Source organism: Halichoerus grypus, chromosome 11, assembly GCF_964656455.1.
Source record: "Halichoerus grypus chromosome 11, mHalGry1.hap1.1, whole genome shotgun sequence".
In the NCBI taxonomy this organism is placed as follows: Eukaryota; Metazoa; Chordata; class Mammalia; order Carnivora; family Phocidae; genus Halichoerus; species Halichoerus grypus.
In genome coordinates, this window is record NC_135722.1 from 54141024 (window position 1) to 54157808 (window position 16785).

The 16785-nt window shown below is 56.3% G+C and overlaps 1 protein-coding gene across 5 annotated transcripts in view; it reads right to left on the reverse strand.

Annotated features, from left to right (window-relative positions):
* GDPD5 (glycerophosphodiester phosphodiesterase domain containing 5) overlaps window positions 1-16785 on the reverse strand; it is an 82621-nt gene that overhangs the window by 3849 nt on the left and 61987 nt on the right. For 4 of the 5 annotated variants that reach the window (XM_036082814.2, XM_036082815.2, XM_036082818.2 and 1 more), the window contains 10 exons: window positions 12970-13068; window positions 12569-12662; window positions 12045-12190; window positions 7251-7333; window positions 5580-5730; window positions 4868-5086; window positions 4195-4352; window positions 3795-3942; window positions 2477-2559; window positions 1906-1920 (listed from right to left, as the gene is read on the reverse strand). In XM_036082814.2, the coding sequence (XP_035938707.2) occupies window positions 1906-1920; window positions 2477-2559; window positions 3795-3942; window positions 4195-4352; window positions 4868-5086; window positions 5580-5730; window positions 7251-7333; window positions 12045-12190; window positions 12569-12662; window positions 12970-13068 (1196 nt within the window). The remainder of the gene's footprint in view (window positions 1-1905; window positions 1921-2476; window positions 2560-3794; window positions 3943-4194; window positions 4353-4867; window positions 5087-5579; window positions 5731-7250; window positions 7334-12044; window positions 12191-12568; window positions 12663-12969; window positions 13069-16785) is intronic. The other variant, XM_036082816.2, reaches the window with a different exon arrangement.

A 16785-nucleotide genomic window follows, 5' to 3' on the forward strand; every position in this document is an offset into this window, starting at 1 on the left:
CAGAGTCTGCTGACTCTCAGCAGGGCTCTCCAGCCTCCCCCTTGTCCCCAGAACCCGAGATCAGGTCCCCTCGCCCTGGAAGATGGTTGGTTTGGGGTTGGTGAATTGTGTTTCAGGTGCCCACAGTTGCACATGGACTCTGAATGAGACAAATTGGGGGAGAGCTTAGCAGGCATGACTCTGACACTCATCTGTGGGGTACACACCAGTCTCAGGGAGTCCCGGCTGCTGTATCCTCCAGCTCCCCCATGGGGCCAGGCGAGTGAAGCCAGTGGGGAGAGCCCGGGGTGGGGGGGAGTGTAAGAGGGGAGGGAGGGAGAGAGAGGCTGTGGGGGCCTTGTCTTCACAGGTTCAGAGGCAGGGGTGTCCAAGTGACTTGGATGGGGCTGTGCGGGGTGCGCAGGGGCCAGGCAGAGCTGGGGACTCAGGGTCCTGTGCCCAGCCCAGGGCAGTTTTTGCTATTGCAGTTCCTCTCAACCAGCCCCAAATCCCTGGTCTGCGAACTTAAGACTTTTCCTGCGAACTACACAGAAAGATTCACTGGACCCCCACCCCCACTCCCACTGAGAGAAGCGCAGGGGTCAGCTTGGAAACAAGAACCCAACCCCCCAGGCACTGAGCCCTGCTGGGGTGGGGGGGGAGCCCAGACTCATGAGAAATCAGTTGTTTCCAGATGGGGTCAGCACAGCAGAAATGGACAGGCAGATGGACAGGCAGGTGGGTGAATGAAAAGAGCAGACAGACAGGGGAAAGCAAGAAGCAGAGGGGAGGGCAGCCCGTGCTCTGGCTGGGCTGGCTGCCCTACATGTCCTTGAGGGCAGCGACTGGGTCTCTTATTGGTCACAGTATCCCTGGCACCAACCTCAAAACCTGCTGTGTGGCAGGTGCCCAGAGGATCTGTTGAGTGTATGAGTGGAGGGAGGGGGCCTGCAGGGAATGGTCTCCCTCAGGGTCCCCTCCTGTCAGTCCTCTCCTGACCCGCAGGAAGACCATGTCACGGCCCTGGCTGGACACAGAGTGGGCCTGGCATGTCCATCCCAGCACCTGGGCCACCTCGGCTGCCCCCCAGCACCCTGGGGCTCCAAGGGTGAAGGCCTGGCTCCCTGCTGCGGGCCCAGCACAGGTGCCGCATGGGGGAGAGGGTGTCTGCTGACAGAGAGGATGAAGGAAGGACCCTACATGTCCCTTCGCTGGGCTCGGTCCCTCAGCCAGGGAGCAGTTTGTAAAGCTGTCTAAACCAGGGGGGCCCAAGGCATTGGACCAAGGTGGGGGCTTGGATCCCCAGGACCTAGGACTCATGTTGGAAATTCACAGTAAACCCAGGAGGAAGGTGTCAGGCCAGGGTCTCTGCAGCCAGGTACATCTAGGACAGGAAGCTCAACCACTGTGGGGTTCCCGCAGGGGAAAGCAGGGAGGCTGTGTGTATAAGGCGGGAGGAGTCGGGTGGGAGGCAGAAATAGAGAGTGAGAGAGATGAGAGACACACAGAAAGATAAGCAGCGATTCGAGAGGCAAAGCCCGAGAGGAGACACTGAGAGATGGGAAGGGAGAGACAGAACTTGGTACGGTTTGCACAGAGCAGGGGTGAAGGCCCCTGTGAGTGCCAGCCGTGGGAGGGGTGGCCAGGCCCAGTCCCTCCCCAGGGGGAGCCGCTTTGGTGCTGAGAGGGGCCAGGTCAGCAACCTGCAAGGAACAGCAGGAGGATCAGAGGGCGGGGGCGCACACAAGGCGAGATGGGGACAGCAGGAGGCGTCAGGCGAGCAGAGGTGTCTGGAAGGGTGACCCGCGAGGGACCCTGACCCAGGCACAGGCTTGGCGCACAGCAGGTTTTCGGATGGAACTGGAGAAGGGGATGGCAAGGAGGGGGAGAAAGAGGAACAGGAGAGGAAGACCACACCAGAATTACCTGATCAAGTGATAGCTGTGAGATACCACAGTGCAGCAGAGAGGGGGGTGGGGAGAGAGGAGGGACATGCGCCGGATCAGAGCGGTGAGTGACAGAGAGAGAACGTCAGTCAGGAATAAAACAGCCAGTTGGTGGTGGTGGCTGGATTGGGGCCCCTGCCTGGCCCTAAACCCTCCCCCGGACCCAACCCCACTTCCCCACTGCACCGCTGTCCCGGGTGCTACCCTAACAGGCAGGAGGTCTCCAGCATGGCACACCGGAGTGCTGGGTGTTGGTGACAGCCCAGGCCCTGGGGAGCAGGTGAGGACAAGCCGGAGAGGAGCCCAAACCCACCAGAGTCCACACAGCAAGTCATGGCAGAGCCTGGCTCTGGGCTCCCAGCTGGGTGCTCATTCCAGAAGCCACTCAAGCTCTGGCTGAGGAGGATGGGCTAGGGGGCCTGCTGGGCAGTCCTACCCTGAACAGGCTGCCTGATCAGGGCTTCTCCAGGCCCAGGGCTCAGGAGGAAGTTCAACTGGCTGGGGTGGGGGCTGGGCTTGTGGGGTGTGCAAGGGGGTCAGAGCGTACTCACTTCTGGAGGACGAAGATGCCAATGATGAGCATGAAGGAGATCAGGTCCGCGGTGACCCACATGAGACAGTACTCGTCTGGGGGCTGTGGACAGATGGCCCATGGCCAGTTTTCAGTCATGGCCAGTCCATACCGGAGCTCCAGACTGAGAGTCCGTGGGCAGGACGACCCCATGTCACCATCAGGGAAGGGATAGGGAGTGCCTAGAGGGGGTTCGGGGCTTGGGGTCTTGAGATTGTATTTTGTAGGAGTGAGCTCGGCGGGGGGGTGGAGGGGTGTGGGTGTGTGTGTGTGTGAAAAGAGATGCAGTGGTCAGGGTAGAGGTGGCATGTGTTAATAAGCCTGGAGGATTTGTGTGCTTAAGGGGGCTCCGAGCAGGTGGTGAGTAAATGGAAGGCAGGCAGCTGTACGTGAAGGTGTGAATGACGAGCAGGTACGCAGGGGTGTGGTGGAGAGGCGTACGGCAGCTGTGCGGGTTTAAGAGTATGTGTGTCACTGTAGGGTGTGGAGCGTGGGCTCCCCCTCCAGGGGCCAGGGAGGGCAAAGCCTCCAGAGTGCGGCCAGGCCTCCAGGGCCCTCGATCTCAGGTAAACTGGAGGGAGCGGGGCTGTGCCAGGGGTCCTTGCTGTTGGTCAGCTCCTGTGGCCTGAAAATTGGAGAGTGCTCATTGCCGCTGCTAGTCAGTCATCACTTCACCTTGTTCTGAGCAGAGCCCTTGGAGGTTTGTAAGGACAACGGGCAGGTGGATGGACACACCATCCATAACCTGGATCCGATTCTGTGACCCTGCACTGTCTCAGCCATAACAAGACCTTGGACTGGCTGTCATGTCCTCAGGGAGGTGGCAGTAGGAGCACAGCGGGGAGGTCAAGGGCGCCCCGAGCCCCCAAAAGCAGAGCTGGGACTGGAGCTCAGGCCTGTCAGCAGGGGCTCGATCAGCCAGGTAAAAATTGGTTTTATTTGCTGTATTCTCAGAACAGTGTTTAATGTCCCCTATCCTTGTTCTATTATTCTAATGCCTTCCCCTCCTTTAAAACAAAACATAATAACCCCCCCCAAACCCAAACCCCAAGTAGTAATTTACTCCTCTAGGGCCCTTGAGTGATGTTTTTCTCCCCATGGGCTGGGCCCAGGTTCTTCCCACCCCCTCGCACCTTAGTGCAGACCCCAGAGGCCATGAGAATCCTCCTCACGTGCTGTTCCCCACCTGACACCTCACCAGAGAGCCCCGAGCATGGAGCCTGCCCCCCACCCCATGCCACAGGCTCTCTCTGCACACCCCCAGGGACCCTCTGCCCCCTGACCGTTCCCCAGCTCACCATGATCCAGAGGGGGGAAGGCACCTGGGACAGGGTGTGGGCGTTGTCGGAGGTGACAGAGGGGACCCCCGCACACCACAGCAGGGAGAACAGCCACGGCGTGTTGACCGTGTAGAGGTTCACACTCAGGTTCCAGGACGCATAGTCCCTGTGGGGCAGGTGGACAGAGGCTGTCAGCCCTCCGAGGGGGGCCTCCGGGCCCAGCGTGGGACGCCTCTGAAGCATGTCCCCCTTTATAAACCCGCTGTCCTCACCACTGTCTCCGGAGAAAGGAATCTCCCCCCGCAGAGGAGCAAGCTCAGACAAAACCCAGATCTGCCAATGCTCTTAACCTCTACTCTTTGAACCACGAGCCCCAGTGCGTCCGTCTGGCCCCCGTTGCGTGAGCTGGGGTGGGCACCTGAGCTCCTGGCGGGACACCTGAGTGTAGCGCAGGTTCAGCCTCTGGATGTGGCCTCTCCGCAGGCTGGTGGCCGCCTCCTTGGAGCCCGACGTCTGCTGGAAGCCAGGAGCCACCTTCCGCACGAAGGGCCTCTGCCGGTTGGGCAGCCACATGACCTGCAGGCAGAAGGGGGCAGCCTCAGATTTCTCTTCTGTCACCTGGGGTTACAGCGTCTACCCCTCCTAAAGCCCCTGGAAGGGTTAAAAGTGATGGGATGTGGCCCACAGTGAGGCTCACGTGTAATAATCATCTACAGGGGACAACGTGGTCCAGCCAAGCCTGTGAAACTGCTCTCCCCTCTAGACCCCTGTCCCAAGACTGATAACCCGCGTCACTCTGTAGCTTGCTACCGGTCCCGTGTGCTGCCAGAAAGTGGTTTCCAATTTCTCTGATCTCCGAGTATTACACCACAGGGATGCGGAAATACCAGTGTTCCAGAGAACCGGTTCCTGCCCTCTGTCCATTTTAAAGGCCTTTCTTGTGTCCCTCCCGTCCCCAGGACGACCTGTCAGGAAGGCAAGGGGCACGCTCCCCCATCCTGCACATGTGGAAGCTGAGGTCCGGACGGGCGGTGTGGTTCATGGACGCTGGAGGCCAGCCAAGCCCGGGGCGTGGCCGGGCGGGGCCTCACCTGGTGCTGGGGGAAGCCGGAGCGCAGCAGGGCCTCCAGCGTGACGTTGAGGAAGCTGCCGCGGTACGGGTGCTCCCGAGGCGGGTCACGCAGGTTGAGCAGCAGTGTGGCGTTGCCCTTGGCCAGCTCCAGGAGCTCTGCCAAGCTGCAGATGGACTGGTTCTGCGCCTCCCTGTGGTCGGAGGGCGACAGGGAGCTGGCCGTCCAGAAGGGATCCGCCTGGCAGAGAGAGGGATACACAGGGCTGCCTCACCAGCCACCGAGCACGGGGTCAGGCAGACTGACGGCGGGGGCCCTGTGGGGAGTCTAGGAGACCCCAACCCTAACTTCTCCACGCCACGCCTGTTTCCTGAAAAGTCATTTGCTTGGAACTTCTCCCAGATTCCAGCACATTTCTCCTTTAGTAGCATTTCAGACCAGAAATCAATCTCCCTCTGGAGTTTGACGGAGTTCCCAGTTTTTACCTGTTAACTATTATCATCAGTGTCAACTTTTTCTGATGGGGAAGACAGAACGAGAACAAGCACTAACAACCATGACATCTGGGCTCCAGTGGCAGGAGCTCAAGCAGGCCACTAACCAGCCTGGCTGTGAGTCACTGATGCTAGGGGACTAGGGGTCCTCTGAGCTGCTGGCCGCCCCTGGCCCTGTCACTCCATAGGGTCCCTGTCTGTGTTTTCCATGCCTAGGACTGGGACAGGTAGAGCCAGACCTTCAGGAACCACTGGCCGGCGTTGAGCCTCTGCAGGATGGTCCAGTTCAGCATGGAGGCGGGCCTGCGGGCGAGCTCCGGGAATTCCTCCGCCACGTTAGTGGTTCGCCGCAGGGTGTTGTCATGCATAAGGAAGGGCACACCATCCAGGCTGCGGGAAGGTGGGATCCCCCAAGTCACTGTCCACCCAGGTCCCTCACCTGCCCACCAGTGATCCCCTCCACCAACACCCATACACTCCTTCCCACCCACCTACAGCAGCCCCCATGGGACCCAGGCAGGCTTTGCTCCTCTCTGGGCTTCAGGCTCCCTGTGTGCACAGGGAGGACAGGGGGTGAGTCCCTCTGGCTCTCTGTGAGGGTTGGGGGGGTGGGTAGGGACCGCTGAAGAGGGGGGCTGGGCCTGTTAGCAACCATAGCAGATAGGTGCGAACTCATTTGATAATGGGGAAACTGAGGCTGGGAGAGGGAAGTATCTAGCTCAAACGCACCAGCCCAGGAAGTGGTAGAACCTGACTTAGAACCCAGTCCATGTGACGCCATAATAGGACAGGACAAATGCAGGCCCCCTTTGACACATTCCCCCTTACCACCATCCTGGTCTACCCGACTGGCTGCCAACAGCCCCTGTGGTATCTTAGTGTGAAACAGTAAGAAGCACATGTGGCCCCTTCCTCAAGGCATTTTACCACATCTGCTAGAAAGTGATAAACACACAATTCTGTGATGTCTACCCTGGGAACGATGGGTTATCTAACGGTGGTATCTACACTCGGAACCTCACATGTGTGGTGCCCTATTCACTCATACACCACCTGTGCAAACTCCACGTGGTAGCCCCGCCTCTCTCCCCCTTTCAAGAGGTCATCTGTTGTGAGATTGGTATGCATTCTTCTCAACCTTTATTACTAAGTACTTTTAAAATCTACACGTTGAGAACATAGAAACTTTTTTTTTTTTGCATGAAAAAAATCTTTAAATGAATATTTAAAAGCATGCGTTTTGAACAAATAATGCAAACATTAAAGTGTTCATGGTAGCTCTAAAATTAAGAATCGTCAATGGCACATTGGTTGTTTTTTTTCCTACCAGGGAGCATGATGAAATATGGGCATTGAATCTGAGGGACGGCTGGAAAGGCAGAGGCAAGAGACGGCGCATGGATTGTGTGGCTCTCACTCACGGGAAGTGCGCCTCTTCCTGGCCAACACCTCCCTATCCCCAAACAGACACACACACACACACACACATCAAACCCTCAGTAACAGTCGTTCAAGGTTTTACAGAGAGTAAGTGATCTTACTGTGGTCTTCGAACTAAAATATAAATGACGTCACAGTGACTGTATCGCTCTGCAATGTGCTTATTTCACTTACCGTGTTTGAGCTCCGTCTTGCTGAGCCATATAGATCTAGTCTTTCCTTCAACTGGATCTGTGGCAGGACTCCAGGTCCCACTCCCCCACCCCTGCTTGAACCAAGAGCATCTGTTTATTTCCCTATTTTATATTCTGGCATTTGTCACAAACAGGGTGTGGACCCTGCAGTGGATAATCCAAGCCTTGGCCCTCCCGTCTCTGAGGCTCTGGGACCTGAGGTTCCTCCAGCAAAGTCCCAGATGTGGATGTGGCGGGCATGAGGGGCGCTGTGGTCCTCCCAACCCCCATACCTACCTGATGGTGACATCAGCCTGTAACCCATACAGCTTCTGTTCCAGGGCCTTCCGGAAGGACATCAGCGTGTGCTCTGGGGCCAGCTAGGCAGGAAGGAGAGCCAAGATTTAGCTGATGTACATCTCCCCAGCTAGTGTAGACCCTTCCGTGTTGGGAGGCTGGAGTAGGCCTGGTTCTAGTTCCTGCTCGTCCAGGCAGTAGCTGTGGGACCCTGGGCACCACGCAGCTTCTCCGAGGCTCGGTTTCCTCATCTGTTAAATCGTGCCTGCCTCGCAGGTTTTCTTTGCGGGGGAGGAGGCAGGGGTGGTTAGTGTTGATGTATATAAATGTGGGGGTGCAATCTGGGGCTGGGGCTGCGGCCATGTTTCCTCCTGGTTACACCCCGGGTCTGGGTGGAGATCCCAGAGGGAGAGGAGAAGGTACTTAGGATGGCAGAGTTTCCACAGGATGCCCAGTTTTCTCATCTATACAGACATGACAAGACCATCCCCTAGACCGTTACAGGGATTATAAGCCCCCAACATGTTGTCTGATATGCAGTAAGTGTTTAATAAGTGACTACTATTAATCCTATAGCATATACATCACAAGATCCTGGTTCTAGCCCTGGCCCTGCCATAAACTAGCTTTGTGACCATCGGTGCATCTCGTTCTCCTATGGACCTCAGTTTCCCCATTTTCCCCTTGGGGATGTATATTCAGTGTTCTCTGAATTCACTGGGTCCTTCCAGTTGGGGGTCTTTCCAGTTGGGAGTTCCAGGTCTCCCTCCCTCGTTCTGTCTGGTCTGAAGACCCTGTCATATCCTCTGTAGCCACTGGGCGTCACCACCAGACCAAGGATTGGGCTAGGACCCAGTGCGCGGGGTGGGGGGTGGGGGGCGTTAAGAGGAAGGGAGGTCTTCTGGCAGTGAAGGGATGGGCTGTAAGGGGTTCCTGTGGCTGATCTCATTCCCACCAAGACACACTTGTGCCCATCTTCTCTCTCTCTGGCCACGCCGCTCCCACACATAACACATTCCCTTCCTCTGGGAGGCGGCCTAGCACAGCAAGGGCTATGGGGCCGAGAAGGAACAATTCCACTCCCCGCTCACCTCACCTCTGCACCTCAGCTTCTCTTGCTATAAAATTGGCTAATGTTATCAAGCTCATAGGTGAGATGAGAGACATCAGCAGTCTCTATACCCGAGTTCCTTTCTTCCCCTTCCCCTGGGGCAGAGCAGCTTTGGGGGACACGGCTCCCTTTTCCCAGTCAGGTGAGCTGTGTGAGGCCCCACCCAGAGGCAGAACAGGGCCACTGAGGCATTAGAGATGGGCGTGGACTCAGTGGAGTTCCTGCCCATCTTGCCTCTAAATGTCGTGCGGCCAGGCGTCTCACAAGTGACCACCTCAGAGGTGCCAAAGCTCCCTTGTCGGCTGAGGCTGCAGAAGGTAGACTGTGGGGAGCACCGCAGGGGCTACAAAGACCCTTGGGGAGCAGAGGAAGTGATGGGGAAGGGCAGAGGCTTTGTAAACTCAGGTCTCCCTGGGGTAGGTGCTGGCTTCCTGGAGAAAGAGCCGTGGAAACCTAGCTTGCCCTGGCCAGCCTGGGGACCCCAAGAGGGCTCCAAGAAGCATGCAGGATTTCAGGGCGAATTTTTTTTTTTTTTTTAAGATTCTATTTATTTGACAGAGAGAGACACAGCAAGAGAGGGAACACAAGCAGGGAGAGTGGGAGAGGGAGAAGCAGGCTTCCCACGGAGCAGGGAGCCCGATGCGGGGCTCGATCCCAGGACCCTGGGATCGTGACCTGAGCCAAAGGCAGATGCTTAACGACTGAGCCACCCAGGGGCCCCTCATGGCGAATTCTTAATCCTTACCTGCCTCAGCCTAAGCCCAAGTAGGATTCTGAGTGTGTGTGTGTGGGGGGGGCGGGCGGTTGTCACAAATTCAGCTGGGCAGTTCACTGTGGTTCAAAGTTCCAGCGCTGGAGTTGGTCTGACCAAATGTTAAAGAACACACACACACACACACACACACACACACACACACAAGCCATACACCCAAGGGCACACGGACACCAACTCCAAGCCAGCAGTGTGCACTCGGGCTTATCTCTCTCACACACACACACACACACACACACAAACGTGTGCATCCAGAGGCGGTGACGCCCCAGGTGTAGACCCCGATACACGTGCAGGCGCAGTGACCCATGGGGCTGCGTCAGGCGCTCGTGCCAGCCACTCAGCAGCCACCTCGGGGACGCAATCAGCCACAGGCACAACGTGGGAAATTCTACAGGACAAATGACTCAGTTTTTTTGACAAACAGCATATGGAAAAAAGGGAGGGGGATTGCTACATACTATAAGAAACTTGGAAGACATGTCAGCCAGATGCACCATGTGGACCCTGCTTGGATCCTGATTTTTAACAACTCAACTGTAAAAAGGTATTTTTGAAACAATAAAAAACTCAACATGGATTCAGTATTAGATAATATTAAAGAATTATTAATTTGGTTGGGTGTAACTGCGTCACTGTAGTTGTCATTCTATTAAAACAAAAAACGTCCTTATGGATTAGAGATCTATCCTGAAGTATATATGGGCAAAACGATACGATGTCTGGATGTCTGGGATTTGCTTTAAAATATTACAGCAGAGGGGTGCCTGGCTGGCTCGGTCTGTGGAGCATGCAGTTCTTTTTTTTTTTTTTTTAAGATTTTATTTATTTTTGAGAGAGAGTGAGAGTGTGGAGGGGAGGAACAGAAGGAGAGGAAGAGGGAGAGAATCCCAAGCAGACTCCACGCCGAGGGCAGAGTGTAGCCCGACCCAGGGCTTGATCCCACAACCCATAAGATCATGACCTGAGCCAAAGCCAAGAGTCCGATGCTCAACCGACTGAGCCACTGAGGTGTCCTGGGCATGCAGTTCTTAATCTCAGGGTCGGGAGTTCGAACCCAACACTGGGTATAGAGATTGCTTAAATAAACAGACTTTAAAAAAAAATCTTAAAATAGGGGCGCCTGGGTGGTGCAGTCAGTTGAGCATCCAACTCTTGGTTTCAGTTCGGGTTGTGATCTTGGGGTTGTGGGATCGAGCCCTGCATCTGGCTCCGCACTCCGTGCGGCGTCTGCTTGGGATTCTATCTCCCCCTCCCTCTGTCCCTCCTACTGTGTTCTCTCTCTAAAATAAATCTTTTTTAAAAATCTTAAAATATTGCAGCAGAAAAGAAAAAGGGAGACAGATGAAACAATGGCAAGAATACTGATAGATGTTGAAGGTGGTCTTGGAGTCATTATACTATTCTTCGGTCTAGAATTCCTTATACCATTCTTGCAATTTCTATGAATAATAGAAATTTTTCCTACTAAAACTGATCCATGCTGGGGCCACTTGGCTCCTTCCCCTTGGCTGAGCACCACCCCTTCAGTGCAGGAGCTCGTCCCCTGGCCTCCAGAGCAGGCCAGGTGGGTAATCTAGGTCCCGAACAGAAAAGGGGCTGTAATCTTGGTCCCCGTCCACCTGCGCGGGCTGTGCTTCTAAGTTATGCTCATGATAGTCTGCAGCATAAGGCTCAGAGGGGACTGGTGACACCCCCGACCCACACAGGCAACATGGGGGCAAAACTGGACCCCAAATCCAGATCCCTCTGACTCCAAAGCCATGGCCTTTGAGCTGGTTTCTTCCAGGAGGTGCTGGGACCAGCAAAGGGTATGTTGGGAGGGCACTAGGGTCCAGCTGGGCACAGAAGTCTGAATCTTATCTAAAAAATGGGTACAGTAACACCCACCACAGGTAGTGGGGAAGCACCTAAGGGTGATTCACAGCCGCATCAGACTCAACACCTCCTTTTACAAGTTACTTTGTGAGGCCACCTTGACTACCCTGAAATTCAACGACATCATGGAACCCTCAATCACTGCAAAAACCAAGAAAAAGCTCTCACGAAGTCCTCAAGTGCCCCCTGGGGGTGGAGAGTGGTACTGCCTCTGTTAAGAACCACAAGTTCAGGGTGTTCTTGGAAAGGAACCCCTGGTCCAGAGGAGAAGGCCTGCCCCAGAAAGCAGGAATGTCTGCCTCTTATTTTCTGTGCACCAGGCTCATAGCTGGGCACTTCACACGTGCTAAGTCCTGCTTTGCATGGCTCACCAGCGCAGACTCTCGTTAGCCCCGAACACAAGATGAGGAAACGGGCACAGAGCAGATAGGGATGGACCCAGGCTCCCACAGCTGCCGAAGGCTGAGGAAGCATGGCTCTGAAGCCATCCTCTCAAGTGGAAGGTCTACTGTGGGGTCACAGGGCTCTGACTTTGACTGCTTCCTCTCTCCAGTTCAACCCCATTCAGCTGCCTTCCCTTTAGCAGTGGGCTCTGAGCTGTACCCATCCGCTCCACCCCCCACAGCCTGAAAGGTGCTCCTGCTGACTCCTGCAACCCAGGGCCCTGCTGTTCTCCCCACACCTGGCACCTCTCTCTCCTGGGCCTTCCCAACCCACAACCTGGCCGGGTCTGGCCCCGGCCTGAAGCCCTCCTGCATCTTCCCAGGGCCCTCAGGATAAAAGTTAAATCTTTTAAGCAAGATGCCTTCAGGACGCTTCAGGATTCAGTCCCATCTAAGCTCCCCAGCTTTTCCACCAGTTCCTCCCAGATGCCCTCCGAAAGGGCTAAAGATTATTGCTATTACTACACTACGCTTATTCTCTCCCTTTCCCTACAAGGTTCTCTCTACAAGGAGATAGGTCTTGGCCTGTCTCCCCCAGAATGGCAGCTCCAGCCCACCCTACTCTGTTAGGACGCTCAGGTGGCACTCACCATGGGGGCGCCACGGTGGCCGATGAGGGCTGGCTTGGGGCCCAGATCCTTCTTCTCCATGATGCAGGGAGAGGAGATGGTGAGAGGCACCAGGTAGAAGGCAAACACCACGGTGAAGAAGGTACAGAGAATGGCCATCTGGGAGGCTGCAGACACAGGCTGTGAGTGAGGCTGCCTGGTGAGCTGTGTGGCTCCCACGAGGCCCACCCATGAACCCTGGGCAGCTTGGAAGCGGGGGGATGCTGGACCTCTCTTCCCTCCCCGTCAGGACCCAGATGCTCTGCAGGGACCCTGCACCACGGGCAGCCCCCATTCTTGCTGGGAAGGTGAGCTTGACTTCTCACTCCCACAATAGACAGGCAAGCAGAGGAGAAAACATGCTGCAGCCCTTGGTGGAACCTGTAGGCCACTCTGAATCAGAACCCTCACGCTGAGAGCGACACCTTATCCCTAGGCCACCTAGGTGACGTCCAAGTGAGGGCAGGACAAGTCGGTTTGGGTACTGGGAAGGCAGTCATACTTACAGGACCGTTCTGCCCGGGCGAACTGTCCCGCCACGATCCAGGAGAGCGCAGTGATGGCGACCAGGGCCCCCACGTGCAGGAATGGCGCTGTGCCCTTGTGTATGGGAAGGGGCAAGAGGGACCATTGGCTCCCAGCCACGCCCATACCCTCTGGTCACCGACATCCCGACAGCCTGTTTCTATCCATGAGGCAGGGAACTCTGTCTCCATTTTTCAGTGGAAGGAAACTCGGGGTGCAGAAACCCAAAGCTATAGCCCCCTCCCTGCTCTGACTTACTATGTGACCTAGACCGCTCCCTGCCCCCTCTGGGCCTTTGGAGAGACATGAGTGATAAAAAGGCCCTGCCTTGTTTGGAAGGTCCCGAGGAAGCAGCTGCCCAGCACCCCCCGCCCCCACTCACCTGCAGGGAGATCAGCAGCACCTCCCACTCGTCTTCCCACAGCTGGGCCACGGCCGACATGGCCACCACCGTGGACACCAGGATGACCACCAGCCCTATCTGGAAGGGGAAGAATCACCAGACAGAGGGTCAGAGCAGGTGTGCCTGGACAGCCCGAGTGTCCCCAGTGTGTCACAGGGGGGCAGAGGCAGCAGGGGGAGGCCGAGAGACGAACACGGGGAGGAATGGAATGCGAGACCCACGAAACAGGGAGGTGGGGAAGCGGAAAGGAGGCATGACTGAAAGAGGGCCAGAGACGGCCAGTCAGAAGTGACAGCGAGGGACAGGGGCAGGAGGAGGCAGGCAGACCTCAAGAGAACAGAAGGGAGGCCGGAGAGGAGAGAAGGTGGGAGGAAGCTGGGGGGAGGCGGAGGCTCAGCCCAGGGTCCAGCCCCCCTGAGGGTGTGAGGAAGGAAGACACTCGGCCAGTGGGGACCTCTCCTGGGCCCAGCCGGTCATGTCTAAGGCCTCTCCTAGCCCTGCCAGCAGCCCTTGGGGTGAAGGGTGACTCGTCCAGGCCTCGGGGGCAGGAGGCTGAGGAGCCGGGTCCCCTGCAAGAGCCGATAGCCCCTGAGGTTACAGCAAGCAGAAGTGAGGTGGGGTTCTGCCCCACGGGCCCCACTGCCAAGGCTTGCTTCCAGCTTCTACTGTGTGTGGGGGTGGGGGGGTCGGGGGGTGGGCTGCCCCTGGAGCTGCCTCCTGGAGAAACAAGGAGCGTGACTCCGAGGGAAGATGAGACAGGACCTCCACAGGACAGAGAGCTTTGGGGACAGACGGGATCTGAAACATCTCATGCAATGCAAGATGCTCCCCCAAACTAAGTGAAGCCTGGTTTCTGACTACTCAGTCCCCAGCCCCCCTCCAACGCCCCCCCCCACTCCAGCCACCTTCCCCTCCCTGCCAAGCCTGGCACCTCTAGGCTCAGGTCACACCTCTCCCCCAGGTCCCCCACCCCCCTCTCCGTAATGGGCCAGTCAAGGCCACCACCCCCTGCGCCACCACTGCTGCGAGCTGTCTCCTCACTGCCACCCCCTTTCTCTTCCTCAGGGCCTTTCTCAAGGCAGACGCCTTCTGAGGGCCTGCCACCAACTGAACGAGCTGGCACGGGGAGGCCAGAGACAGCAGTTGATCCATCTTCATTCCCTGCCAGGCAGGGAGGATTCATCCTTGCCTGGGATTAAGTTTTCCTTTGGAGGTTTGTCATTCCAGCCCATCAGCCCGGAAATGAATGTTCCCATAAGAAGCAGTAATAAGGCTGAGATGGGTGGGGGCCTTTATGGGCTGAAACACGAGAAGGGGAGAGACGCAGGCAGACAGAGGGCCCGCGTGCCCGAGGCCAGGGGACGGACGTCCTGCTTTCCTCATGTTTATTTTTCTAATGTCCCAGGTGAGGTCACGATCACCTTGATTTTACACGCAGGGAAACCGCTCAGCATGAGGGCTTGCTTGCCGCGCAGCTTTGAGGGGGCAGATCCAGAAGCGAACCCCATCCTGCCTGTCTCGGAGGTCGTGCTCTTTCTGGGGTGTCCCACTGCAGTGGAGGGAGGCCAAGGAGTGTGCTCGCCGTCCCTGAGAAATCCCCCTCCACACATGGGCTCCCTGTGCGCCCCCCCCCCACCGCTGCCCCCTCCAGGCAGGCCCTGGGCACAGCCAAAGTCTCTGGAGGGTTGTTTCTGACAGTCTCACCACATTTAACTGCTAGTGGAGAGACGTGCAATGACACTGATTTCCCATAATCCTAACGCAGTTAAAATTGTTATTCTCTCTGAGTCTTGCCGTGGCTGTCGTGGCAACCATTATGCTCAGCAGCATCACTGCGGTGCTCGATGTCTGTGGGGCTCCCCCCATACCCCATGTTGTCTCCCGAAGCCACAATAACAGCACCGGGGCCCAGTGTGACCATTGTTCCTCAAATGTGGCTGGAAAGGATAAAGCCCACCCAGAAGGCCCAGAGATGGTGCGCTCGGCTCCTGTGAAAGCGGTCTTTGGAGTTCTGTGCAGGGGACTGTGGTTTGAGAGGACCGCGGTTTGAGAGGACCGCGGGAGGGACGGAGGACACAGGCAGCCAGTCCGAGCAGCACGGGGCTGGAAGCCAGCCTTGCCGAGGGGCCGCACGGCGGCCTCCCGGGGGCGGCTGGACGCTGGGCCCTGCGGTCCCCATGCAGATGGTTGGCCAGGGTTCGGGGGCCCCGCGCATCCCCTCCTTCAGTCAGAGCCCGGCGCTGCGGTCCTCCGGGGAGAGGCTAGCCTCCGGAAGCACGTCTCCTGAGCTGTGCAACGGGGAGAGAGAGTGCCCGCCTGAAAGGGGTGTGGGGACAAGGGAGAGAAAGCAGGTGGCATGCTAACAGAGCACGGTGGTTGGCACCCAGAGAGTAAACGCTTACTAAATGTTAGTGGCAGAGTTTGAGACACCTCCTCCAGGCAGGCCCTGGGCTGGAGGCTGCTGCCACTGTAGCAGACGAGTCAGGCAAGGCCACAGATGGGGGCGGTGGGCTCCGACCGGGGCCAGGACGGGGAAGGGCCTGGGGAGGTGGGAGCCGTTTCTGGAGTGGTGGGTGGGGCGGGAAGGGGGGCATCTCAGGGAAAGCACCTCCTGTTTACTGGAAAGCCCCGAGCACACTTCGACCTTCTCACCTTCTGAGCCCCTGGACTTGGCTCCTGTTTCTGGGCAACAGAAGCTTTGGGAGGACTGGGGAGGAAGGGGGAAGGTCCCCAAGTGGACTCCCAGATCTGCTCACAGTACTCTGCCTGCCCTGAATGACTCCCTCTCTGCACCATCCTGGGCCCCTCTGTTCTGCAGCCTGCACCTACTAGTGATCCCAGGGAACCAGAGACTCTCAAAATAAAGATAATGATTAAAACATCAAACTGTCGTAGGTAAAGCAGTACGATACTGGCATGAGACTGGAGAGAGAAGTGGAAACAGATCTTTTTTTTTTTTTTTTTTTTTTTTAAGTAGGCTCCCTGCCCAGCGTGGATGGAGCCCATTGCAGGGCCTGAACTCACGACCTTGAGATCAAGACCTGAGCTGAGATCAAGAGTCAGATGCTTACCTGACTGAGCCACCCAGGTGCCCCCAGATCTAAATACATTAAAAAAAATTAGTCTAATACAAAAGTGTCATCTCAAGTTAGAGGGAAGGAATGGATTACTGAACAGAGAGTCGGGACTTGGGAAGCCATCTAAAAAAGAACAAAGATCATATTATACCCCCTAATAAATTCCAGAAAGATAAAACAGGTAAATGTTGGGGAAAAAAAAAAAAAAGTAAAACCTACAGTTACCAAGTGATACCAGCAGAGACATTTTTTCTGGGAAAGACTTTTCTAAGTCTGACACAAAACCCAGGAGACATCAAAGAGATGACACATTCACACCCTGAAGAATAAAAAAGTTCCTATGGCAAAAAACACAAGCCCAGTCGAAAGACGAATTAGGAAGAATTATTTGCAGCTCATTGGCCAAGGGGCTAATTCTCTGAATCTATAAAGCGCTCCTCCAAATCAATAAGTGAAAAGCAAATCCCATCGCAAAAAGGACAAAAGAGAGGAACAGCCAGTTTACAGAAAAGGAAACGTAAGTGACTCCAGCATGTGGAATATGCTGAATCTAACTCATCATGAGGGAAACCCACATTTAAACTAGTGGCATCTTCACCCGATGGATTGGCCAAAGTCAAGAAATCGGTGAACGCTTTATGGTGAGGGTGTTTTCTAAGCCCAGACTGCGGGGCGTGGATCGGTGGCACTGGGCAACGAGGCTACGTGGTAAGAACTC